Raw genomic sequence first — 26,648 nt, forward strand, 5'->3', positions numbered from 1 at the left:
TGTGCTGCTAGGTGGCCACGTGCAGCTCCATGCTGCTTCCATACCACCCAAAAGTGATGCAGCACAGCCGAATATAAGCTCCATCCCTATTTGCTGGCGTCAGTTCCTTTCTTTTTGTGCCTTCCGACGCGGAAATAGAGCTTCGCTCTTAATCTTGTCATTATTCCGCAGACTTTTAAAGCAAATTCCATTATGTTAGGGAACAATGTCTACACCCAAAACAGCAAGTTTCAAACCATACAGCGACTTCAGACAACTGCACAAGGTTCTCCGGTGCCCAGGCTCAGCCACGACTCGAAGTCATGTGATATATATGACCTCATGCACCTGAAGGGGAGCCGGGACCAGGAGGTGAAGCTGTATGTCGCTGAGCAAAAGGAGTAGTCACGGCCCTCACATATGACCTGCTTCCCTTCTGGCCAAGTCATGGGTGTAGACTCTGGACCTTTCCTGGGTCCTTTTGCTCTTGAAGGTGTCCAGTAAGTCAATCAAAGTCCAAGCGCAAACATAAAAAAACTAAGTGGGACACAACCTCATCCCAGCCACTCTGAACCTAAAGAGGTGCAAGAGCATCACAATGCCAATCATTCACCTTTGAGATCTACAGTCACTGGGGCAATTTCTTACTTGATCCCGGTGCGCTCGAGTACCCCAGACCATCGGAGACTCCACAGCAGATTGAATGCTTCAAATGCATTTTCTGCTCAATGCAACAGTTTTAAACTATTTATTGTTTCTTTTTGCATCTGTGCTTCGCTTACTGCACTTTTGTCGATTGACAGCTCTTTTTGCACTTTCACTCTGCATGTTGTAATGATTTTAATTACTCTAACAATAAAGCTTGGCTTGACTAGAAGTCTTCAACGCTGCTGGTTTTTAGTGTGCTTCCGATTCCCTCTGGTACTCCTTTGGGCCCCAAGAAACAGCTGGGCACACAGTTTGGTTACCACCAGCAGATCCATCCTCAGTGCCGTCTGACTACTTGTTCCCGTTAAGGGCTCTGTACCTCTGCTGTTCTGGCTCCAAACAAGTTCCGTTCGCATTGATGCCTGTACCGCCACTGGTTCCAGGAGAGGATCCGGTAATGATGCTGATGTCAGATACCGATATTGACAGTTGGTCTATGAAATCACAAAAGCTCAACCCGTCGTCATCCATTCTGGTACGCTGCAAGGGCATACACACCAGCAGAGGCTCCATTATATTTTTGACTCTGACTCAAGACTCCCCAGGATGTGGAAGAGGGTGTGGCAGTGGATGGTTTTCTCTGCCAGGGGATAGTTTTCTCTACCATCACTACTCAGATGTCTTCTACATGAATTTGCAAGAGGCCATTGGGCTTGACAACTTATCTGCGGTAGGGCTTGACTCCCCAAGTGGGACTCCAGCGGAAGAAAGTGCCTTTTTACAGTAGTGGTCCAGAGGACAGCGGAGGTTGTGGATTTACACCTGCCGGTCTGAAATCACAGCTGCCTTCAGTTGAGATCAAAACAAACATCCTGACAGAAATGTTCTAAGGAGAGGAATCTGAGTTTATATAAAGTATCCTCCACAAAAGCATGACCGTAGGTAAATACCTTGTTCTTCTGACCCTTTCTCCCTACTACCGGCTATATTTCACTTATATTTTTGACAAATTTTAATATTATATTCTACAAAATATAACAATGGCTTGTTTTGTTGTGGTGAGGTGTGCTGGCCACCAGTATATGCTAAAGGTGCAAACAGATCCCTAAATTACTCTGTGCGTATTATTAAGCTAGACACGTCCTTGGAGGTGGGAACCCTCATTGATTTTTAATATGTACCTTTGTAGTTCTGGATTATAAAAATAACTGAGACTGGATGAGAAGTGGGACCTCTGTGAAAATTTGCTCTGAGTAACTTTGGCCATCTGGACTGAAGAATGGTTCATTTCCCTTCACAGGAGTTGCCGGACTGTTAAGGAGGGCTAGTCCTACTGATATTTACCTTAATATAAAACATTTGGAGAACTAATCTGTGTAGTCCATCGGTAACTGGGGATGTTACGCCTGCTCAGATATTTCCTATTGAGACTTGGGTGATTATTGTATTATCTCTGACATCCACCCCACAACATCTAGACCTCCAACAGAAACTTTGCTGTGCACCCCGTCAACCTGCTGTCCCGAGCAACATTTGACATGTTTTTCCATGTCATCTACAGACACCTTTTAGCTGTCTGTTGTTAAATGACCAATTGTCTGCAGTACTAATACTTGGGGTAGTCCTTGCATCAGCCAACTGCTTATTCTTTGGTTGTATGTCTTTTTGTGTTTGTTCCAGACTGCCCGAACTCCATAGTATAGCTTTTTTATTGTCCTTTTGATTGGAGAAAGTATCCTTCCATGGCTAATAATTCAGCGAGCTATTAATTCATTTTTCCTTTCCATTGAATTGCATGTGTGCTTTTTGCTCTCTACTTCGTGTGGTGATTCCCCAGCTAGTCATTTGCTTCCCCCTGACTATGGCTCAGTGTTTTTTTCCTCAACCCCTCCACCCAGCTCCTCTGTTACTTATTACTTTCCTACCCTTCCCTGATCGCTGTTGCTCCCCTGTTCCTCCCGCTTCTTAAAATGTAGCAGTCTTTATTATTTAGGATGGCTTGGCAGCCGCAATTTGCTACCAGCCTGATGCAACCAAAATATGGCAAGTTTCTTTTTTTTTTTTAAAAAAAGTCCTTGTTTTCAGATAGTGTGTGTGTGCGTGTGCGTGTGTGCGTGTGCGTGTGCGTGCGCGTGCGCTTCCCCGGTGATGTAGTGTTGATAAATTCTGCTTTGGCATTTGTTGGTGAGGAGAGTGTGAATGGGCTGCTGCTGGAGCACGGCGATGCCGACCACAGGGCAGTACAGCACTCCTGTGGCATCCCAGCTGCCTTCAGTGCGGTGTCCTGGACTGGACAAGGTGAGTGAGGGTAGGGCCCCAGAGCAATCTTAAGGACACGAAAGTATACTCTCATTTGACCCGTTCGACCTAGGCCTGCAGCATAGAATGGCATAACTATTTGCAATTTTAAGAAGAAAATAAGACACCTACACTTAAGTTCGCTTAATAGCCAGGAAAAAATGTTCAAGGAAACGGAAAGCTCATCGACCAGACACTTGTGGAAAGTGGGAATTAATGAAAGCAAAGTTGTTTTTTTCCAGAGTGAAATTCGTGTTGGTATTTTTTTTAAAAGTTATTAATGACATGAAGCAGTCAAGCTTTTGCCATTTTTCACATTACACGCTTTACAGCATGGCTTTAACGAGGGTCCTAAATGAGTGTTTTAGTAGGTTGTCATCACCTTTGCCCCACCCCATCATGTGTTCCTTATGGAAAACGCTCATTTGGCAACCCTAGTGGTGAGTCTCTGTACTTTTTATGATTGGCAGGTCGATGACATCTTAGGGGAAGGCAGCGATGATAGCGACAGTGAAAAAAAGAAGGCCGAGGAAGAAGAGCCACAGAGCGGCACGGCTGATAGTGTAGGAACAAAAATAGAACAGAGACCGGGATCAACTTCGAGCGAAGGAAGCCTGACAGGAGGCGTGCCCAGGTAGGAGTTTTTCATATTTACAGATCTGTAAAAAAGACTGTTCTGTCACCCCTCACGGAGGATGAGTCCATTCTGAAAATGTAATTTCTCACTTTACCTCTATTGTAATTTTTGTACATGTTTATCTTAAGTTATTTTGTTCAAAGAGGCAAGTGGAGGTATGTTGACTGGTTTGGATAACAGCAGAGTACCGATTTGATTTATAATTCTGGGTTATCAAAACAAGGATCGACTGTTGACTTATTTGCCGGAGAATGGCCTGCATTCATCTGAGAAATGAACTGTCATTCTGTGTTTGCAATACAATACATAGGGACACGAAACCTTTCAGTTTCTTCTGCCTGTGCTGTGAAACCAGATAACAAAGTAAGCCTGTTATGTGAGTGCAGGGATAGCGTGAAGGGAGTTAATATGTGAAATCCACGTGTCTGCATGTCCAACCCACTCATGGGTAATTTGAGCCTGGCAAGGTACTGACTGGATGGCATTACCACTGTTCTGGGTTTTACCCAAACGGACTTGAATAGATAATCCCAAAACCGGTCTAAGGAAATGTTTGCCCCATAATAGCTTGTGCAGTTGTAGGTTGAACTTTGTGCCATGGGAGAACTTACCATGTTTGGGCCATAGTGTGTCTTGGCCAAGTGAATGCTTAAAAAACCATTAAAGTATCTAATGTGGACTTGAACCAGCTATCTTTTCGGCTGACAACCTGAGGACGCATCTAAAGAATGCTATACCTGATTGTCCATTGGAACTGGTGGTCCATCAGTGTATATGTAAATAAGGGTACCTTGAAAAACTGTTTGACTGTAAATATTCACGGAGTCCTGAATGTCCAATGGTAAGCAGGTCTGCAGTTCCTGCAGGAGCCTCCATTGCTAATGTCTGTTGCCAGGAAACGCTTGAACGGTGGTAATGCTAAACAAAGGTTTGTCTCTGCTTTTGGAAATCCAAGAGGGCAAGTTGTGAGCACCCCTACCTGCAAAAGGAGACTGGGTGGTATCCAACAGGCAGTTTTCAATTTTATCCTGTCTTTCAAGTAGAGAGCAATGGAGTTACCGTTTGGCGTTTTGGTCTGTGTTCTGTGTGCTCTCTCATACCTAACAACAATCAGCATTTTTTGCCATCTATAGCCTGATGGTTTGTGTCTTGGGAATGACCAGACTAATTTAATTGGTATAGTCAAGATGCACCCACTTGGTTTTGTTGAATGTCATGGTATTATTTTCTTCAGATTTCATGGTTGTAAGAATTAGCTGTTGAGAGCTAAGCTGCTTTGAGATTGAAGAGTCCTGTCGGCTTACAAGGACAAGAGCCATAACATGTTTTAGATTTTTAGCCATTGGAAAAGTGAGATCGAAAAGATTGGGAAGTGAAATATATTAAAGATATTGACTGCCGTTGAGGCTAAAGTTGCGGCCGCAGTTTTAAATCTGTTATGGTGGACTTAGTTTGACCCCATCCAAGCCTTTACCTTCCCTGTGCATTGTTGGAGGGGTGTAAAACTTGGGGGCAGTAACTCGCATTGCCGGCCGCCTCAAACTGACCCATTTTGGATCTTGCAGAGGATGTTCAATAAAGGCCACATATGCATGGAGGAAGGTTAGTAGGGGAGACCCCAGAGGGATCCTGCCAGAGACGGACATTATCACAAACACAGAAGAGCCCAACTTTACTTGCTATACCCTTCTTTCTAAGAAAGTGGACACAAGACTTTGCTACATTTGACAACCTTTGTGTTTAGGACAGTGTTCTACAGTTCCAAGTGTAGCTGTAATATTCAGTGTAACTAACTGTACAGCATGACCCTCATCAACCAATTGGATGCCATCATTTCGAACTTGAGCAGGGCAGTGTTGCTTTCTGGGTCTACACCGTGGCGAAATGGAAACGAGCAGGAATGAAGCTCGGGGGGAGGGAGGGGGGAATGACTGCAATTGTACCTCAACAACATTCTCAAGAGGTCTGGCCACTGCTTGAAATGTGGTGTCAGGACGGAAATTGCAAAGTGCGTGTTCATAGATATAGGTTTCTTTATTTTGGTAGTACTGAAGACTGGCTTAGAATAAGATGGTTTGAAGAGCAACATATTTCGATCTACCAGGTATTGTATTAATCATGCACATTGCGTGTTGTTTTGTCAATACAGAACAAATGGTTTGTTTCAAAGCCTTTGTGAATTGACGGTTAGGCGTGCGGTAGATTAGTGGCAGCCCTATGATGCACAGTATAGATTTTAACCTCTTCATAAGCAATCGAAAATTATCTAAAAATAGAATGAATCCTAAATGCGGCTACTGAATTCTACACTTTCATGACATTGTGCTTTTTAAAACATTCCTGAAATATATATGAATTTGCGGGCCCCTAAGCATGGAGGTAGGTCTATTTCATTAACTAAAATCTGCTGCCTATAGATGTTGTTCTCCTGCAAGGGTAACTGGAATGACCTGCCAAGTATGGTGGCTGCTAAGGCATAGATTGCCCAGCGTGGTATTTTCAATAGTTGTTAGCTTGCTGTTGTCATATATTCTATTTTGTAATAGGACCCAGAAATCTTTTTAGAAACCTTCAGTGCCTTTATCCCAAGATCAACGAAGAAATAAAGTTCTGCAATAATTACTTTGGTGCACCATTTCATCTAAATATACAACTAAGTGCTGATTCCATGGTCACCTAAACACCCTTCTCCCTCTGCATAGTTCCCGAAAATCAAGTATGGCAATGGGCTTTCAAACATTTTCAATTCAGTGCTCTGTGGCATCCTTATAAATCCCTTCTGCACAAAGGACACTTTTCCTTGTTTGCTATTTCTACACCATTTTGAAAGGCTTCCGGGCAGCTCATCGTAACCTTGGGAGAATCGCAATAGCCAGAGAGATCACTTTTTTAAAATATGAGGTATTTAATGTCCTCCTCTTTGCTAGTTGCTGTCCCAGGGGACGCTTTGGGACCTAAAACAGATTTCCTTTCCCCATCAAAATCTAAAATTTCCGCCCCAGAAAGAAGCCATTCTCAGACGACCACATATCTTTTTCGGCACTTGTGTGCTGCGAGGCAACATGGCTAATCACTCAATTGCTTAGTTAGGGAAGACACGAGAGTAAGAGTTGGTCTCTTCAGAAGCATAGTCTTCCACGCATACCCAGCACCAGTGGGAAACAAATCCAGCGCCACTCCTTTCCAGGCATATGAGAAGTATTCAGGGAATGAAATGCAGGCTCCTTGAACTCTGCCCAGTGACAAGCACGACCCTTGTGGATTTGAACATCTAAATGTACATTAAGCATCCACACCAATTTTTAGGTCGAGCCCAGAGCAGCGCATGCGCTGCTTGCTCGACTCTTAATAAGGGGGTTTTCAAAGTGCTACCAGAGGCTTTTTGCTGGCCTCAAGCTTGTGTGCATGGGCGCGTGAACGCGCGCAGCCGACATCTGTCTTTTTTCCGTCGGGTAATTAAGTGCATCGCGATCACTTTAACTTTCGGCACCCACGCGGCCTATGCTTTTCGCGCGCGCTTGTTTGTTTGTTGAAATTAAAATCAATCTAAACAAGTCGGCACACACTGGGACAAATGCTGCTTACAGCCTGGTGTTTTTGCATCCTGTGTTTTTCATATGTACCATTTTATAACCCTCTGTCCAAACACTCACAATGCCGTGAGTTAGACGTACTCCGTTCAATGGGCCTCAGCTTCTAGGCACAAGAGGCTGGAAAGTTGAATGAGCATTGCTGGGTTTTTAACATGCTATTTGTGAAGCACGGCTCGCGGCAGTCATTCAATTAACTATGTGTTCCAAAAGTAAATTACTGTGCGTTTAGCTGACCTCACCACTGCATTCTTTGGTTTGATGAGCTGTGTAACAGACACAACGTTGCTTGGTAACAGATTGACCAGGATCTGAACGGCTGGTGAAGCTTCGTGTAAATATAATGTTTCAGGTTCACTGCAAATAGCTCGAACTTATGCTGACAGTGGTAGAAAACTGAGATGGCAGATGGTACAAAGAACAGCTTTCAAAGCTGAATATTACATTTTTTCTCTATATCAATCTTTATACAGTGCCTTTAAGTCACAAATCTAAGTATTCTGCCTACTGCTTCATCTCAGACGTAGCTCCTCGGTCTGGACTCAATGCACCTTCCTGCGTCAAGAGCTACATGTTGGTAGAGGGTGGACAGGAAGGCACCACTTTTTCAGTCTGGGGTTTTCGGTTAAGAAATTGATGCATTTTGGGAGTTGTAGTCTTCAGTTGTGCTAACACAACTGATGGCAAAGATTTATAAAAGCAACGCTCTGTTATTTCCGGTCAAGCTTTCTATTTCTTTGATAATGTGAGTGTGCATAATTGGCCTTGATGCATGCTGTTATATTCCATGTTTGTGTATCGAATGAACTTGAGTGGATTGTTCACTTAGCAGGAGTGTGCTAAGCCTGAATGTTAGGCCTCGGTTATCAATAGGGGTTCTGCGTCATTCTGTGTCAACTGGCAGAGTGTTTGTACGTGCAACATGATCACATATTTTCCTGCTCACTTTACTTCAGTTAGAAAAATATATATTTTTTCTCTACTGAATGTTTGCATGAGCTTTGAGGGTTCTTTAGATTTAATTTGTGCAGAATCACTGCTGGCGGAATTGAAATGTGCATTACAATTGACACATACTTTTAAAATAAAAATGTGCCTCGAGCGTATGGTCGGAGTTTTAGCCAGTGCTAGAGCAGAGATTATTTTACAACCAGCACCTCGCAACTAGACAACGTATGCTGCGACAGGTCCATACATTGCTGCTGCGCCCTCTGTTGGCGGGGTCGGGTCTGTGACTGCTTTACAGACAATAAAACTAGACTGAATAATTGGGCCATTAATCTAGCATATCGGACTGGCAATCCTAGCGGCCTTTTAGGCGTATCGGTATATAAGAATCTTTCTGGGACCACATCTAGAGCCATCGTGTGCTGGAGTAGGTAAATATTTTGGGTAAATTATCCTGTAGATACGGAATGTACATTTGATAACAATCAAATTCTGTTTTTTTTTTGTAATGTTTTTTTTTTTTTTTTACATCGTTCACTTTGTTTATTATTACGCAGTTTGGCCAGTCGGCAGTCTGAAATAAATAACACGCTGCTACTACTCATTGCACTAGCACTTTCTGAGATAGTTTCCCCACCCTGAAGTTCGGCTTTACTTCCCAACCCCAGTGTGTTTTTAAATCATGTTAAATGGTCCACGTGGCAGGTAATTCTGCCGGACTACACCCATTATCCAATGAATAGATGCTCTTAACCTATTTCACATCAGCAGCTGTTTTACTGTGCTTGTGTGACTTTGTGTTTGCTTGCCTATGTGGCTAACTGCGTTCATGTATGTGTGGGAACATGTGCATGACAGAACACTTTTGTGTGTTCATGTGGGGGCATGTGTATGCGATTCCTTTGCTGCATGCTTGTGATTGTCTGTAGTTATCTAGCCTGAGAATGCTAACTGCAATATTCAGAATCTCCAAGGGAGTTTTGATCATCAACTCCATCTTTCCCTATTTCACACGCTATATCTGTGTGCTTTTCTGTATGATCTGTGTATCTATGCATGTTTTATGCACGTTTGTGTGTGCGTTCATGGGAAGCTCTGTCCTTGCTCGTGTGGGTTTATGTGCATGTGAGAGGGTGTTGGCGTGTGCCCATTTGCCCATATTTCATTGAGTGGATTTTTGTCTGCTTGTGTGTTTGCCTGTATGTGTGCCCCTTTGTGTGTTTTTATATGTGCTCATTTGTGTTCATGTGTATGTGTCCTCTTTCCTGTGCAGCAGCCTATCTATATTTGCAGTGCTTTCAGTGGGCCAGTCCCTTCCAGGGCTAAGTCTTGGCCAAGCAAACAAGCATTGGCATAGCCAATAGGTCTCGCTTTTGGGACCTTTATAAGTATTTCGTTATGCAGCACAATATCCTTGGTGCAACAGCTGTTGCATGGCTAAACACTTAAAAGGTCCCAAAGGCGAGACCTATTGGCTATGCCAATGCTTGTTGAGCTTTGTTGCTAGGCACATCCTTTGGGATCAGTCTGTGAAGTGTTTCTGCCTTTGGCTTTCTACTGTCTGATAAACACCGAATCAAGAGTAGGTCATTGTATTTTCCGATTATGGACTTTAGAGTGGTAGCAGAAATTACTTAGGAAAAGGTAACTTCTGAAATTGACATCATAAGGTCTTGGGAGCCTTGCAACAGCACATGTCTAAATCTTCTGTAAGAGCGCAGCATGTCAAGTGAATGTATTTTTTAAAAAATTTCCTCCATTGATTTTCCAGTAACTCATGCAAGACAATTGCATACATAAATCATTAATCATCACTTACGTGGATACCTGGTTTAGAATAAAGAAAGCCTTAACCAAGAGAAAAGAGTCCAAGCCCCTTCTAATCCCCCAGTACAAGTAAGTGGGCAGATAAGCATGATTTAACACTAAAACCTATCAAGTTACTTAGCCTCTTTAAAAACAAAATTCTCCATGTATACTTTGCCACGGCAGTTATAGCAAATAAGAAGCAAGCAATAAAGGAGTTTGACATACGGCATTGCAAGATTTTGGTTTTTAACAGTTCATGCGCTCTTAAAATGGGAGAAGTACTACAACGTAAAGAAATATTGTATATATGGAGGCCTTCTGGTGCTCAGTTGGGCTAGCTATGCATTATTAGGTCCATTGCTAGCATTTTGTAACCCAGTTTGTGGGATGGGATTGCATGGATGGAAAATCCCAGTACTTGGATAGTTTGGCTGGACCAGCAAATATTGAGCTGGCTATCCTGCCCTCTTTGCATCTCCTTCAAACGTTCAGCATGGATGGGAAGATGCTATTCAAGCACACTGACTTCACATACATCACCTTAAATGCAGACTCTCTATGCTGGATGTTTCTGTATGCTTTGGGAATGTCTACAGGAGCTACATCTATTCCTCCTCAGAAATCTCCCCCACAAGTCCTCATTCCACCTTTGCTGATAGAACCATTTTTCATATGAACTCCCTCTACAGTGCTCAGCAGATACTGCAGATAAGACCTCTATAGAACAAATAGGACCAAGTGAGCTTTTGGAAGCGTGTGAGGGTATTGAGGCTCCTAGGGGATCAGAAGGCCCAGTAAGGAGGTTGGCATTATTGGAAATCGTGTTTTTTTTAGTTTAGCATAGCCTTCCCTGTATTGATAGAAAGATTTGATCTGGCCTTGGTGAAATAGATCTGCCAAAGTCCTGGACTTGCTTTTTTCCTGTGTTGGAAGCTTTCAACCTCCAAAGCTTGGTTAAAGTCAAAGCTGCTGTGAAAAGGAGTGTGGGAAGATGGAAAGAATGTTCCGCCACGTTTTACTGCAGTCTTGTCCCATATTTCCAGTTTAGTGTTCCCTGGGGTGGATAAGTAAACATTGCGTTTTCTTCATCCTAGCAAAGTCCCACAAAGAGCAACCCTACCACTGCCCAGTCCACGAAAAGCCATTTATTTTCTTTCTAAGCATCCATTCTAGGATAATTTAAAGGAATGCTGCTCAGTAGTAGTGCAGCAGACCAGCACAGGCAAGTTCACCCTTATGTTTAGTAGCCATTTGGATCTTTTTGGAGACTTCCTGCTCTACCCCTCCTCCAGACAGCCATGATAGGCTTTTGTATACACATTTCTGGTATGGAGATACTGAGTGGAATTGACTTAAATATACTCAAGATAAACATATCCCTGTGATTATTTTGCTTTTATTTGCCTTCACCATGAGATTTAAAGTGATTTCAAAGTCTCAGATCTTTATAGATGCATTTACAGAGGACCGATTGTCCTCCCACTATCTCTGTAGCTAGTTGGTCTGGTTCAATCCCATGTACCTAATCGATTGTGGTTAACAACAAAAACGGTAGATGAATTTCAGTCCAGTTACCACCTCTGAAGGGACTATCAGATGCAACAGAGACAAAATATCTGCAATGTATGATGACTTCCTCACCTCTGCCCTCTTGGACTCTCCTAAGCCTTTGTGAGAAATTGGGTTGTTGGTTGACGGGGTGAGAACTCTTGTCAAGCAACAGACACAATCCCTTGCAGGGTGAACCATAGAAAGTCACTAAATTAACCTGTGCTTAACCCTGGGTAGCTTGACACAAAAAGCAGTCAGGCTTAGCTTAAAGGCATTGTATGAAGTATTTATGCAGCACACAAACTGCAATAAAGTGAAAACACAACAGAAGAAAAATCCTCAACCAATTTAGATAGAGTGAAATGTATAAATTATTTTAAACCAAAATGACAAAAACCCAACTAGTAGAAGCAGAGTTATGAATTTTTAAAGATTTTAGTGAAAATAGCACCAATAAGCACAAAGTGCCAAATATGGATGTCTGGTCACGCAGTACCAGATCCAATAACCAGTCCAGGATGACCACGATAGAGCGCAGGTTAGGCCAGCTAAAGTTTTACCTTCTAAAATCCATGCCAAGAGTCCTGTTGATGATGGAGAGGGCCGGGAGGAGCAGGAAAAGTGTCATGGGAGGCTGTCGGCATAGCACAAAGAGCAGGTCAGCCTTCGTGATCTGACTTTGCTGGAGCTTCGCTTTGGCAGTCGATGCTGTAGTGCGAACGGTTGGGCTGATGGTGCTTGGCGTTGAAACGTGGCGCGATTGACAAGGTCTTGGTGCAGATAGCCCTGTTTGAAGTCACGAAGAGCCCAAAAGCTTGAATACAGCGCTCTGAGCCACACCAAGGGTCCAGTGCCTGAGGAGCACCACTTGGGGGGTCAAATACTCACTTCAGCTGGGCGCTAAATCAGGATGTTGGGGAGCCTTTTACGTCCCTGTGGCTCAGATCAGGAGGCCAGCACACTAGCCCCTTCGGCCACTCTGATAGCCCTGGGTTCAATATGCAGTTCCAGTTCTTAGCCCCTAGGCAGGAGGGAAGAAAGGCAGCAATTCTGCAAGTCAGTAGCAGGTCAGCAGTCCAGCATAGTAGCAGTCCTTTCAGCAGCACCGAAGACCTTCTTCCTGCCAGAGTATCCACAAGTCTAGAAGTGTACTGAAGTGTTGGTGTCTGAGGTCCCCTTTTTATACCCTCATGCCCTGGTTCTGGAAGGTGGAAGAAACTTCTAGACAGTGGCTTTGAAATGCGTGGAATCCCTGCCTCCCCTGACCCCAAGTTGGCTGCAGTGACCATGTGGGGTCGGTAGGCCCTTTGTGTGGAGGCAGAGCAAAGGCTATTCAGTTGGTAGTGGGGCTTTGCTCAACTCCACCCCCACTCCCCAGCAGATGGCCCATTCAGGCACACCTAACCTCTCTCTATTGTGTGACTGTCTGGGAGGAATTCACGAAGCTTGTCAGTTACACCCAGTTATGTGACACAGGCCAGGCATCAGGCACAAATGGGATAAGGGTAGGACAATGGCATAAGTGGCATTTTCAAAATTGTAATGAAAAATATGAATTTACCATTAGAGAGTTTATCATTACAATTTTTATAGATGCCAAACATGACATAACTACTTGCTCCCAACTGGAAATTACATCTTATTAAACGTAATATGAAATCCTCAATGAGTTGGGGCGATGTATCACAGACTTCGGTGATGCCGGGCTTGAGACTCATGCAGCAGCAGTTCTTCAGAGGTGTTGCAATGAAAAGCTGGGGCCTGTTTTGTAAGCTGCAGTCGTGGAGTCAAGCGGGAACCGTGCTTCGATGCAGCTATTGGCGATGCGTTGAATTTTGTCGATGATGAGCCAGTTGGGAACAACGCTTGGTCATGTGAAATTTCGCATTGGATCACCAGAACTCACTTCTAAGGGCCAGGAACTGGATTTGGCACCACTTGGGAAGCCAAGACACTCAGTAGAAGAAAGAGCCCAGGTACTGGTAAGTGAAGTCTTTGATGGCACTGAGACTTCTTAACAGGAGGCTAGTTCACTCCGACAACTCTGTCCCTTGGAGAACCTTGGAAGCAAGATGTAGTAAACAAAGTCCATTCCTTCACAGTGCAGTAGCAGCAAGCAGCAAACCAACACAGCAAAGCAAACAGCAGAGTCGCAGTCCCTCCTGACAGCTTATCCAGCTCTTCTTTCTGGCACAATGTCCTCAACCCAGAAGTGTTCTGGGTATATGGGTTGCTCATATGGTTGGCACAATCAGTGCTGCAGGCTCACTAGTAGTATTTGATTTACAGGCCCTGGGTATACATGGTGCGCTGTACTATGGACTTACTAGTAAATCAAATAGCCCAATCATGGAGAAACCAAATACCATTACATTTTAGGTAGGGAGCACTTGCACTTTAGCACTGATGAGCAATGGTAATGTGCCCACAGCCCCAACACCAGCAAAAACTAAATGCAGCACACAGTCAAAAACAGGAGTTCAGAGGCAAAAAGACTGGGAAACTATGCCAAAAGATGCCTGTCTACCAGTCCTCCGTAGTGATTTAGATGAAATCCAGTTGTCTCAAGCTAAACAGCAATAAGACTGAGGTTTTTCTATTTGGCAAGAAATCTTATATTTGGTCTGCCTTCAGAACTGGGTGAAGAAAGGACCTTTCCCTACTATCTCCGTTAATCCATCTTGGCTTTTGTTTTGACTGTAATGTGACTTTTTTCATGAATCTAGTCTTTTCTACTAGTTTCTTACTGCTGAGAACGCCTAGAAAGATTATCCCACTCTAAACTATATCCTCACACAAGTCTCTGGTTCCGTGCTGGTTTATTTTACATCTTGATTGATAACTTACTTTATTTGGGTATCCACTGAGATTTGTTGAACTGTCTCCAGGTAAGTCAAATCTCTACAGCCCATCCTATTTTAAATATCCCTAGTCACTTGCCTGTTTCTGCATACTGGAGCTTAATTGGCTAAAGGTCATTTTTAAATCTGGTCTGTTTTTTGGGTCTTTATCTCACCTTCTTACATCCAGGAAAAATGTATACATTTGCAACCCTCACGTTCTTTACACTCTGCATGTTAATCTGTTTCGTTCTGTGCATCAAATGCAGCTGCATTGGTGATCACTCCATTTTTTCCCCCTCTTAACAGTCAATGCAGGAAAAAATGGTTCTTTCAATCTTAGTACTCTTTTCAGGAATGCTGATTTCTTCTACAGTACTTAGCTTACCTTTCCTCTTGTCTTTCCCCTGCTCCAGGATGCCCTTTTTTAACCACCACTCTCTAAGACTTTGTTTAGTCAGCAGATACACTGTTTGCCTCTATTCGTATTTTTTCCTTGAAGGCATTCCATTTGGTAGCCTGGGAGGCGTCTAAAGGCAAATTGGACCTAAAGTATTCTTCGCTCTTTCTCACATTGTGGTTCTGTGGACCCCTTCCCCGCCCTTTCATCCCAAGTAGTCTCCATGTGGGCATGGTCAGATCGAGATATCAGAGTTGTCGATGCTATCTGAGGTAGGAGAGTGCTCAATATGAAAAAGTAGTCCGTGTGTGAATACGTTAAAGTGGGGAGATAAAGTGTAATTTCTGCCTTCAGGTTGCAGATATCTCCATGTATCGATACGGTCAGCGTCCGTTCTTTCCCTCTTAAGCCTAACAGACATAGCACCCACAATTGTGCATGCTTTGTGAATTGTTTCTAAATCTGGGTCCCAGTGAATTCTGTCCACCAAGTTAATATCTCCCCTCAGTACTAATTTCCCTTTTGCTTTTGTGAGCTAATTTTGAAACTCGTACATGATATTGACAGATGTTTGGCAACTTTTCTTGGAAAGATGCTGCTAAGTCTCCACCCCAAAAAACTCCATCTGATTTTTATCTTCATAAGAAGACCACTTTTCACTTTTCTACCCAGATATGGGGAAATTGCTTCTAAGGAATGCACTGGATGGGCTAGCAAGCAAAGACAAATCTGTTATCATCAAACCCATCACATGTGCTCCAGAGTTCTTTTTTTTTTAATATAAATCTTTTTATTGCAATAGAGAAACATTTGACAGTTTTGGCTGTTGCTTTCCACAGTCAGTGTTGCATAGTACAACGTATCAAACATTGGATTATTTAAGTCTCTCATGTCTTTTCAAGCGTGCATTGCCTTCCACTCAGTCATCCAAGGTGGAGTTCCCTGCCATTGCACTTAGTCTTCTTCTAATTGGGTGGGTCTACTAATGGGTGCGCAAAGCATTCCCCTGCTTTCGCTCCAACCCCTCATCTCATTCCACTTTTAGGGGCACCCTCTATCCTCATATATCACACTTTCCACCTGCATGCACCAATCCCTATCTGTCTTCCAGTCCCTTCACATAGGCCCTGAGTCCGCTCTTCATGTCTTTGCTATGTTACGTATAGCCACCATGAGGCCCAATGTGACCCATAATCGTTCCCCTACTGTTAAGTTTGTTGCCTCCCAAATATATAATAGGCACAGTTAAGACGAGGCCTCCACTGTGACTGTACACAATGTCCCCGTGCAGGATATCACTGCCATCCAGTATTACTGAACCGCCGGGCAGTCCCACCGCATGTGAAAATATTTGCCCTCCGGCCACAGCGGTGAGTCAAGATTACGTTCATGAAAGATCAGAGTCTTTGGTAACATATATACCTAGGTATTAAAATTCCTCTGTTACCATACCATCCTTACCGCGCACGACCTAGGGATGTGTGGCGCCCCACCATTAAGTACGTATATCTCTGATTTATCCCAATTTATAGTGTAACCTGAATATTGTTGGTATAGGGCAAAGATATGAAGTATTCTGTGCAGTGTGGGATATGGGCTTGCCACTTAAAGGAGAATGTTGTCTGCATAGAGGGAGATCTTATCCTCCCAGTCCTCGGACCGTTTAAGCCCCCTGATCCGAAGCTGTGCTGCTAAACCAAATATATGATAAATGTGTGACAAACTGCCATGCGCACCAAAATGGAAGTTATATTGATGGGCCTCCGGGTTGCGCACTCGCCACACATCCACCAACAGAATGTCAGCCAGGACCTTGCCTGAGGGGTCGCGTTGTCGGGCTGGCCAGCGGTCTATTTCACCGCAGATAGCTGCGTTGCAATCTCCACCAATGCGCAGCTCCCCCTGCAACAGTTGTATACAATAAGCAAACCCAGGTCTGTCCGTGCTGCTGTATGGAGCCTTAGCGATGTAGAGGGAAATCATGTTAAATAGGCGGCCTTCCCAATGCCCAGACTGCGCCACACAACGCCCATGAGTCGTGTGAGATATGTTGTATAGTGAATGGAAAGGAGTAGCGGAGCAGGATGCTCACTCACCTAGAGCCTCTAGAGTAGCCTGCATGTGCCACAACTTGTAACCCCACCTATTCAATGCTTAGTAATTTGAGCCCTGTAGATGTGTTTCCTGGATAAGGACTATATCAGGTGAGTGCTGCTTCAAGTATTGCAGCCCCACTCCTCTTTTGATTTTGTTCCCCAACCCATTCACATTCCAGGAGAGGATTTTAAAACTAAAATGCATCTGAGTGGTAGTCATTAGGTCATATGTTGAATACCTTGTTGCCTCAGATTTATATTCAGTTTCTGGACTTTATTCGTGAAATCCGGCAAAAAATTGATTGTAGAATGTTCTAGTTTGAGTTGCGGAGCAGATCTGGTTGTCTGTAGTATGACATCTCTGTCCCTATAGTTAAAGCTCTGTGCCACTATAGGACGACGGGGGGCCTCCCGGGTCTCGGTTGGCCTGTTCCACCGTAGTTGGAGAGACCACGTGGCTGTAGGTATTTCCCAATTCGATTTTCAACAAATAGGTCTGTCGCTGGGCTCTTTGCCTGCTCCAGCACCCCAAGATCCTAACATTGTTGCTGCAGGCTCACCCCTCAAAGTCTTCCGTCCTTGCCTCCTGGGTGGTTACAGTAGTCTACAATTCTTTGACTTGTGTCTCCAGTGTTTTAGTGGTGGTTTAGAGCGTGGCTACGGAGTCTTCAATGATGTTGACGCAGGAATCAAGGTTCCGGAGGTCAGCATGCATCAAGGTAACCTCTGTGGTGACTGTGTCTATTTTACCCTCCAAGGCTGTACGTACCCCTTGGATTGCCGTCATTATGTCCTGCAGTGTTAGGGCCTCCTCTGTGGCAGTTGTTCACTTTCCACTGCTGCTAGAGCGTCCATTTTGGGCTGTGCAAATGTATCTTGTTTGGTGCGTCACTGAGGCCCCTTTGTTTCCCAACATCATTGATAGCGGAGTATTCACGCTATGACTGTGCACCACGCCTTGTGTGGGCACCCACTCCAGAGTTCATTTTCTTCATGAGGGGCTTTCCTCATTTTGTATCAATTAGGTTCAATCCCTTTTGCAAAAACGTGCAGTATGAACTACTGTACAATATGTGCTAGTCCTAAAGACTTTTCTCTGAGGAAAAGGCTTGTGCTATTTTTGAGCAGCATGTTGTCAATTTACAATGTATAAATGCAAGAAGGTAACCTTTCAGATGTTAAGGTATGTCTGTCTTCCTTTCACATCCCAGTGAAAGAAAAACAAAATAATTGTCTAACAGCAATGCTAAGGTGTAATACTAGGCAGGCATAACACCTCCACTGATAGACAACACACAATTGTGTTTAATACCAACCCTGGAGGATCAGTCCAATTTAATGATGAAAACGCTCACAAGGCTGTTTTCAGATATAATGGGAAAAGAGAACATTAAATCAAAGATCCTCAACTCTCTCTTAGGAGATGCCGGAGGCCCAGTTGTATGAGGGAAACATTCAGTGGCAGGAAGACTGATTCAACCCAGATTGTCCGAGCAGTACATCCACATTCAGCAACTGCCTTTGAAAGTCACACGGAATGCCAGGAGATTGTACCAATAGAAAGCAGTGTACGTAGCTTTGTGCTGGCTGTTGTATAAATGGCTCCCTTGTTGCTGGGGGCTTTCTTGCAGGTCGGACCACCAGGGCGGGACTTAAGTTTGCAATAACATACTTATATAGACCCTGGCTACAATATGTTCGATGCATGTGTGCTGTAAATACACATGCTTTGCATACTCCTGCCATCTAGTGTTGGGTATTTCTGGCATAGATGGAAATTGGACTACTACAATCACTGGTTTGCTGTACCCATGTCAACCTAAAACATTGCATTTGAAGTCTTCTCTGTATACTTGAAATGACTGTACTCTGTCCAGATATTATCCAACAAGTAAATCAAGAAAGAGATGTTAAGGGACCAGTATCAAAGATGTTGATTTTGAGACCATTGAGTAACCCGACCTGCAGCTTGCAGAACAAAATGCATGTTAACTGTTTTGTTTTTTTGTCTGTGCTTGGACCAAGCAAAAATATTGGAGGTGGCTCTGCTTCACAGAGACATGTTTGGGATAAACACGCTGATGGTGAATTAAGTGATGGAAGTACATTGTGGGATAAGAGGAAATTGAAAGGGTTGGGTATCCAGATGAGAGAGCTGAAAGTCGCAGCCGAATGGTAGCTTTGTTCAGTCACGTTTGAGGGTTGTGACAGGCATTGTCATCTGGAGAGGACCTTGAAACACACCCAGTGTGATAATCTGAGGCAGACTGGAGTGTTGTTGAGGTACCTTTTGCACGTAAAATCCCTTTGTGTTTTGCTTCAAACCGAGGCGGAACGTTCATGTAAAGTATTCATTGTGATTATAGGACACAAAGCGACCTGGTGAACATGATGTGGTAAATGTATGTTACTGAGGAGTGTGAAAATCTTGTTATGCAGAATAATGGTAAAGTTGGAAAATGATAAAGATAGTGTATAGCGCAAACCTAGCTATCCCACCTACATATCAGGGATGGACGTACACAATGGGTGAGATCAGTGCTCCTGCCATCTGGCCTGCGTCCGGGTGGTGGTCTGCCTTCATGAATGATTTGAGGCACTGAGGTGGTGCTGTAGTGCACCACCTCTGTGCCTCATAAATGTTTCCAAATCACCACGCACATCTGCCTGTAGCAGATGTGCGTTGTGATTTGGAAACAGTTGTGTATTTATAACAGTCAGTAGCTTTTCTCTATGAATTTCAATATTTCCAGCAAGTGGTTGCATGAAGCAGTACAGATGTGCTGAACTTGTGTTCCAGCAAGTAGATTTCTTACACGAGTAGCAGTGCTGCCTTGGAAACTTGGTGGTTAACCATTGCTGGACGTTCTCCTGACCAAGGTTGGATGTGTGCAGTGTCTTGATGAAGAGAGGTTGTGGTTTTGAGAAACTGTACAGGTCCATGTTGTAACAGGCGTTGATGCATGCATAGTAAGGCAACCCTCTTCCATCGCACACATCCCCCTTCCTTTCCTTGTATTGTTCTTGCTCTGAGGTTTGCAGAACTGAAGCGATTTCTCCCACCATCAGTATTTGATCCGATGTAATTTTACAAGTCACGTGTTGTGCTTTTACTTAGCTTGCCATGTATTTAATAAGGCTGTGTGCCAAGAATAGGCTGGAGGTAACAGAATTAACGAGGGTTATTGCGAAATGGGGCCTCGGAACTTTTCTCCCTGATTGCTTGCACAGGGTGGCCAAGCAGAAGCTGGCCTGCCGTGAGTGCCATAGTGTTAATGAGTGGCATGCAGCTGTGGCATCTCCTGGTTGAGTAAGAGCTCCTAACATTATAAGACAAAGGATTTCTGCAGAAGCCACTAGAGAACATAGACGCTTTAAGGTACGGGTAAAGTGGGCAATTCACCCCTCGGAAAGTAGGTTTTCCCTTTCTCTCTACCTAGGTCTGTTTTTGTATTCAACCTCTCTCCTTTCTGCCTACCGTGCCCTCCCTCTGTTTATGGCCATTTCATCCCAAAAAAAATTGGGTGCCCTGGCAAGGCATATTTCAGCTGTTTTTGCTTGGCCACATTTCTGAAGGTGTATGTGGTATCATGCAGTTTTGAATTAGTTGAAAATTGGTAACAAAATGTAAAGTTGTTCCAAACTGGGCCCCTGCAGAATGTTTTGCCCAGGGTCCCAAGAATCTTTAAGCTGACACCGTTAGATAATGCTCAGATCAATGTCCAAATGATATGTCACACGCAAACTTCCATTGGGTATGAGATCTTTGCCCATTCAACATGGAGCAAAGCCCATGTTTCTTTTACACCTGGATAACTGTCTCCAGGCTGTTTTTTAAGAGCCAGTATGTAACCTTAGTTTATACACGCAAATCTGAGCGGTTTAAAAAGTCACTCGAGGAACTGTATGAGAAAGAGCTACTGTTTACATTTGAGAACATATGGAGAGACTTTCTTTATCTATATGTAGGGTAATTAAAACATTTTGAATGAAAATTGATGCCTAGCTGTTGATCACCGTTCTATATTCATTGTTTTTTAACGCTTGCTGGTGTGCTCTCTTGTTTCCTCAACCCCGGTAATTTTTAATGACAATGTTCCACGGAAGCTCTGGCATATCTTATAAATATATATGACCTTTCTGCTTGCATGTGTTGCCTGGCTGTCTTACACTTTAGAATAAATGCATGTTGTAGTTGTGGTTGCTATTGCCTTTTAACAGCTGAACATTTGTCAAATTTCTTTTTTTATTCGAAAAAGGTATAAACAAGGTTTTATTTGAAGTATTTTTGTTTTCAAAGTTCGCCAGTGTTGAAATGGATTCTCATATCTTATAAATGAAATGTTGCTTCCACGTCTTGAATAGAATTGTACTCAAAGCACCATTGCCAAAAAAGGCTTGGCTATGAGGCTAGCTTTCCCTTTAAAATAATAAACGCTATTTTTCTATTTAAACTATTAAACTTTATATGAATGGATTACATGTACACAAATTAAATGAGGGATCTTGTAAATGGCTTTTAAATATATGCGGTTTTCTGCTTCAGTGTATCATTTAACCATGGCAAATTTGTCACAGACTAATGATGGAGATAAATGAACATAGCATAATTTACATACAGTAATAAGTCAGATGTTTACCAAGAAACCGGTGCAAAGAGCCAACCTAATTTTATTGCATAGGTATTACACTTTTTTCTTCATTCAACCGTGCGGACGACCATATATTGAATAATGAGTAAAGGAGCGCTGAACATTTGTTAAAGTGTCTTGAATATAACTACTTTACCTCGCTCGAATAATATATATTTTTTTATTTTTAAAGTGAACACTGCAAAGGTAGTTTCCCTTTACTGTGGTAATGGAAGACAGACTTTCCTCGTGATTGGCTTGAACCGAACAATACCAGATACACATGCATCAAGCAACCTCGCTTCATAGCGAAAGGATACCCATTAACAATCAGCTGTTGCATCTGATGCATAATATTTTCTGGTGACGTTTTTAGAGAGAAATACATTTAGGGTTACCTATTTTGCAAGGTTTTTGACGTTCATTCCTCGAGTCACCTCAAGGCAGTATCCGATCTCATGCAAGAAACTGGATAACTTCCTGGAGAAGCAGGTTCTGGGTCCCACAGCAGCTAGGTAGAGAGGAGGAAATGGGTGGTTGGGTGAAATTTAAGAATGTACACTTTCTCAGTCTTTTCCTTTTTCTAATAGCCTGGAACAAGTAGGTGGATGGACTTGCCCAAGAAAAGTCTGTCTGAAGGTTTGTAAAATGAGGCAGTCACGTGATTGTCTCAGGACTACACATAGGAGATTTTGTCACTGATTGAATAGTTGTCTGCTAGCGAAAGTAGCACTGCTTCATGGGGTTTCCTTCTTTAGCATAAAAATTCCGAGCGTGACACCTCTCTCAAAGGCAGATGGAGCGCCTGACAGCATCTAAAGTAGTCCAAACCCTGCTTTTGGGATAAATTTGCATTTTTATGTAGCACGTATAGGAGCGCTTTCCAAGAGAAAAGTTTAATTACTGTGAGAGCACCTTTTATAAGAACATTTTCTCAGAAGGCTTACATAGTGACGGCTAAATACAGCACGGAAGAATGGTTTGCCCGATTGACCCAATCCACATCTGAATACATGCGTGTGTATGTGCAGAGGTCTGTGTACATGCATTGGAGATTGGCGTGGAAACTGCGGTTGACCAACTACATCAAGCGCTTAATATTGGGGCCATTTAGTGAAGACTACTCTTGGTGAGCGACCATGTCTCAGGAAGCACACCTAAATTTCTCTTGCATATGGCTCCGTAGCAGTCGTGTATGGCATGACTTGCTGGTAGGGGGAATGCCCAGGGGGTTAATTAATTAAACATTTTTTTTTAAAGAAGCCTACCTTGGCCTCCGGTCCCGCGTCGACTCTCCTCTTTCTGCTTCTACAGGAATCAGGCAGCCTCCCTCTCCTCCCCTAAACCAATCACAACGCTGCAATGGCATCGTTGTGATTGGCTAGGACGCCGACCCCACAGGCGTCTATGGGGAGGCCATTTTATCTATGTAGGCTGAATGCAGCCTACATAAAGAAAAGGCAGATTGTGCATTCCTGGTTTGGTCGGCCCTGGGGCAGACCTTACAGTCAGCGCCCACAACTGTGGGCAAGCCACTCCTCCCCTGCCTGGAGCAGGAAAGCCTGCCCCCAACTAGGCAAGCCCTTCTGCTTTCTTGCAGTGCGAGAAGCAGAAACATAAAATGGTATTAAAATACCGTTTTATGATTCTGCTTCTCGCATTGCGAGAAAGCATTGGGGCGTCGCTCCTCCGTCCTGCTTCGTAGTAATTGTCATTATCATTAAGTTGGGGAATGCATACTCATGTCATTACACGGCTGCTGTAAAAAGTGAGCACTTCAGGTTGCTTAGCAAAGCCTTCATGGGATAGGTCCACCTGACTCGCTGTTTGCTATGCGTGGTGTTCAATGTTCAGAACAGACCAGCATGTTTGCTTAGGCTGTCAGTGAGCATCACTAGCTGCCATCTTTTTAATGTCCCTCCCTCTCTCTCAGTTTGAAGGATAATGGTCCGCTCCTGGTGATTCACAGGTCACTGTCTTTTAAGGTGAAAGATTAAACTGTTACGGTGGCAAATTTGTTCTATCCAGAAACCAGATCATTTTATTGTTGGATAATAAGGGACATGAAGTTGTCCGCCTGACATGCTCACTACAGCAAACACTGGACTCTTAGTCACTTCATCATCATCATAATCTTTATTCGATTTGATGGATAAAATCACAAAAGACAAGTTGTTTAAAAACAACGTACAGAAGATCAGTTGATCAGTTAATCAGTTAACAAACAAATTACTAAAATCATAAGCCCCCCCCCCCCTTCCCTAGAGCAGGACCTCCCGCCCCCAACCAAACCCTTCTGCTTTCTCGCAGTGCGAGAAGCAGAAACATAAAATAGTATTTATAATACCATTGTATGTTTCTACTTCGCGCACTCCGAGAAAGCAGTGGGGCGGCACTACTCTGCCCACATGGAGGAGCCACCCCTGGTTCAGATCCTTGCAGGAACACTTAGCTTTTCATCCTCACTGGGTGGATGAAATGCATACCATGGATTGGGTAAAATAGCACAACACCAATACACCTTAAACTCAGGCCTCCGCTCCCCAATTCACACATCATCAGACAGCATTGTGTTCATTCTCAGCAGTCGCAGGCAGCAAGCATATCAGTTCTCAGATTTTGCACACCTGAATGCTGTGACCGCAATGAACAGGCAAATCTTTGTTGGTGTATCTTTCAGTTCAAGTTCAAAGACTCCGCTCCCCAAGCACATACCATTAAAATGTGAAGGTTGGCTTTGCAGCAGTTTATATGACCGATAAGAACATTGGGATGTTGGGAGCTCCATTGAAGGCTATGGCGTGTCTCTGGGCTAATATCCGCAGATATGACCCTCTGCTACAACATTTAAATGTTTGTATTCCTGTTTGTCTTTTTAATTTAGAACATTCTACCCTAAGTGGGTGGAATGTTTTAATAGTCTTATAGTTCTTCTGCCTTGGACTATATCGGTTGTTAGAGGTTCTCTCCCTTGTTTAAAGCCTGATCTGCACTTGGTTCAGGACCTTTAACAACTTGTACGGCCCTTGGCTGCAGGCTATAAGACTATATTATGCAGTGATGTAAAAGCAACAACCCAGTCATAAGGGAAGTTGCCCATAATCATGAACAGCAACTCTGCCGGTATGGGTTGCTTTGGTCTTACCTCAACTATTCACTGTACTAGTGGATTTGAAAGCAAACAGTTTACTGAAAATGGTGTTCCATTCTCAATAAGTCTACTTACTCACTACAACAAAATAAACGAAATCAGAGTAAATCTTGCTCATAGAAATGGTTCACTGCCACCAGCCAAGCAATTGAAGAATGCGTAGATCATTGTAGGTGCATTAAAAATGCTGCATATACTGTGAGTACCAAGATTTTCACATGGGAGCGCAAGCTTCCATCTTGCTGGGAATGAGCAATGTCGTTTACAGTAAATTAAGCCTTCCAATAAAGATCACACGTTGTCCCACATGCGCTTCTCCAGAGATGAGACCAACTAAACCCCTTGAGTTGTTTTGTGTACTCGTTATCCATTCATATATTGTTGATAAAATAAATTTATAGTGAAAGCTACTCACTAGGACCAACATTTCCTTACTGTTGGCATGTCATATATGTACTAGTAACTTCCCTGTTGGTGCCATTTACTTGGAGGTGTGACTTGGGAGATTCTATAGTATATTTTGCATGGTATATTGTGCTTGAGTACAGGGAGGAGAAATGGCAACGGTGGGTAGATTATGGAATTAGCATCACATATCTGATAGACTCTGTTAATAGCATGGCTGGATCTATTATATAAATAACACCTAGAAACGCACAGGATGCATCACCATTGTTTTTCCTACTGAGTGGGAAAACAAAATCTACTTGGCATTGATTTTATCTCAGTATTGTTGTTTGCATGGACAATTGGATTGTCTTCCGTGAGTTTCCTTGCTGTGCATTGAGTCACAGGTCCTCTGGTAGTTTCACTAATTTCGTTTTGAATTTTTGTTCCTTAACTCTACGTCTAAAAAAAGGAAACAGTTCTGACTTCTAATATAGCCATCACCTAAGTCTGTAACATGGTTAAATCCAGTATAAACTTATGGTGTAGCCTTCACCTAAGACTGTAACCTGGTTAAGTCGTGTGTAAACTTAAAATGTCATCTTCCCAAAAGACTGTAATCTGGTTAAGTCCAGTATAAACTTATATTGTAACCATCACCCAAGACTGTAACCTGGTTAAGTCCAGTATAAACCTATGACGTAGCCATCACCTAAGACTATAACCTGGTGAAGTCCAGTATACATTTATATTGTAGGCGTCACCTAAGACTGTAGCCTGGCTAAATCCAGTACAAACCTGGTTAAGGTCTTTTGACAATGCGTGTTTAATGTTTCTAACCCTGCGAGTGAAATGCAATATAGTAACAGCGACCTTAATTTGCTTTATCTTTTTTTGTAAATGTGACTATGAATAGAAATTCCAAAGATTCTTAATGTGCTATTTGCATTAACAGTAACTTGAGTAGAATTCATCCAAGTGGTCTTCTTTCATGGAATCAGTGGAAAGCCCCCAGGGAGGGTGCAGATATAAGAAGTGCCATGTTTGAGGGAGAAGGACCAAAGTTAATGGGAAAGTGAAACAGCACACTTTGTTCAAAAGGATGTCATTTTTAGGTCGAGCCTAGAACCGCGCATGCGCTGTTGCTCGAATTTTTGTAAGGGGATTTTCAAAGTGCTGCAGCCGCTGGCCTAAAGCCTGCGTGCATGTGCGCGTGAACGCGCGCAGCCACCTTATGTCTCCGTCACGGGTACTGTACTTCGTGAAGGTGCTACATCAAGATATGCCAAGAACAGTCCTCACCTGCCTAGTTTCACAGTCCAGTATCTCCACCTTCATTCTTTGCCTCTTCCTGTTATTCCCCTTTTTTCAGCCCATTCTTCTGCCACTTGTCTTTGTAAAGAAATAGATGCTTGTTTCTATTTCTTTACTTTTGCTATAATAGGACACCGGCGCTTTATTTTTAGTGTTAAAAATAAAGCGCCGTTGCCGCGATTATTGCAAAAGTAAAGAAATAGATGCTTGTTTCTATTTCTTTACCTTTGGTATGATCGCGGCACCGGCGCTTTACTTTTAATGTTAAAAATAAAGCGCTGGTGCCGCGATTATAGCAAAAGTAAAGAAATAGAAACAAGCATCTATTTCTTTACAAAGAACAAGCATTGGCATAGCCAATAGGTCTCG

General features: G+C 43.2%; 1 protein-coding gene across 1 annotated transcript in view; it reads left to right on the forward strand.

Moving 5' to 3' along the window:
• The window catches only part of CTDP1 (CTD phosphatase subunit 1), a 646,418-nt gene that overhangs the window by 472,219 nt on the left and 147,551 nt on the right, over positions 1-26,648 (forward strand). The window contains exon 12 of the mRNA XM_085605940.1: positions 3,396-3,559. Within this exon, the coding sequence (XP_085462066.1) occupies positions 3,396-3,559 (164 nt within the window). The remainder of the gene's footprint in view (positions 1-3,395; positions 3,560-26,648) is intronic.

The sequence above is a fragment of the Triturus cristatus genome, chromosome 5_1, assembly GCF_964204655.1.
Source record: "Triturus cristatus chromosome 5_1, aTriCri1.1, whole genome shotgun sequence".
NCBI classification, from domain to species: Eukaryota; Metazoa; Chordata; class Amphibia; order Caudata; family Salamandridae; genus Triturus; species Triturus cristatus.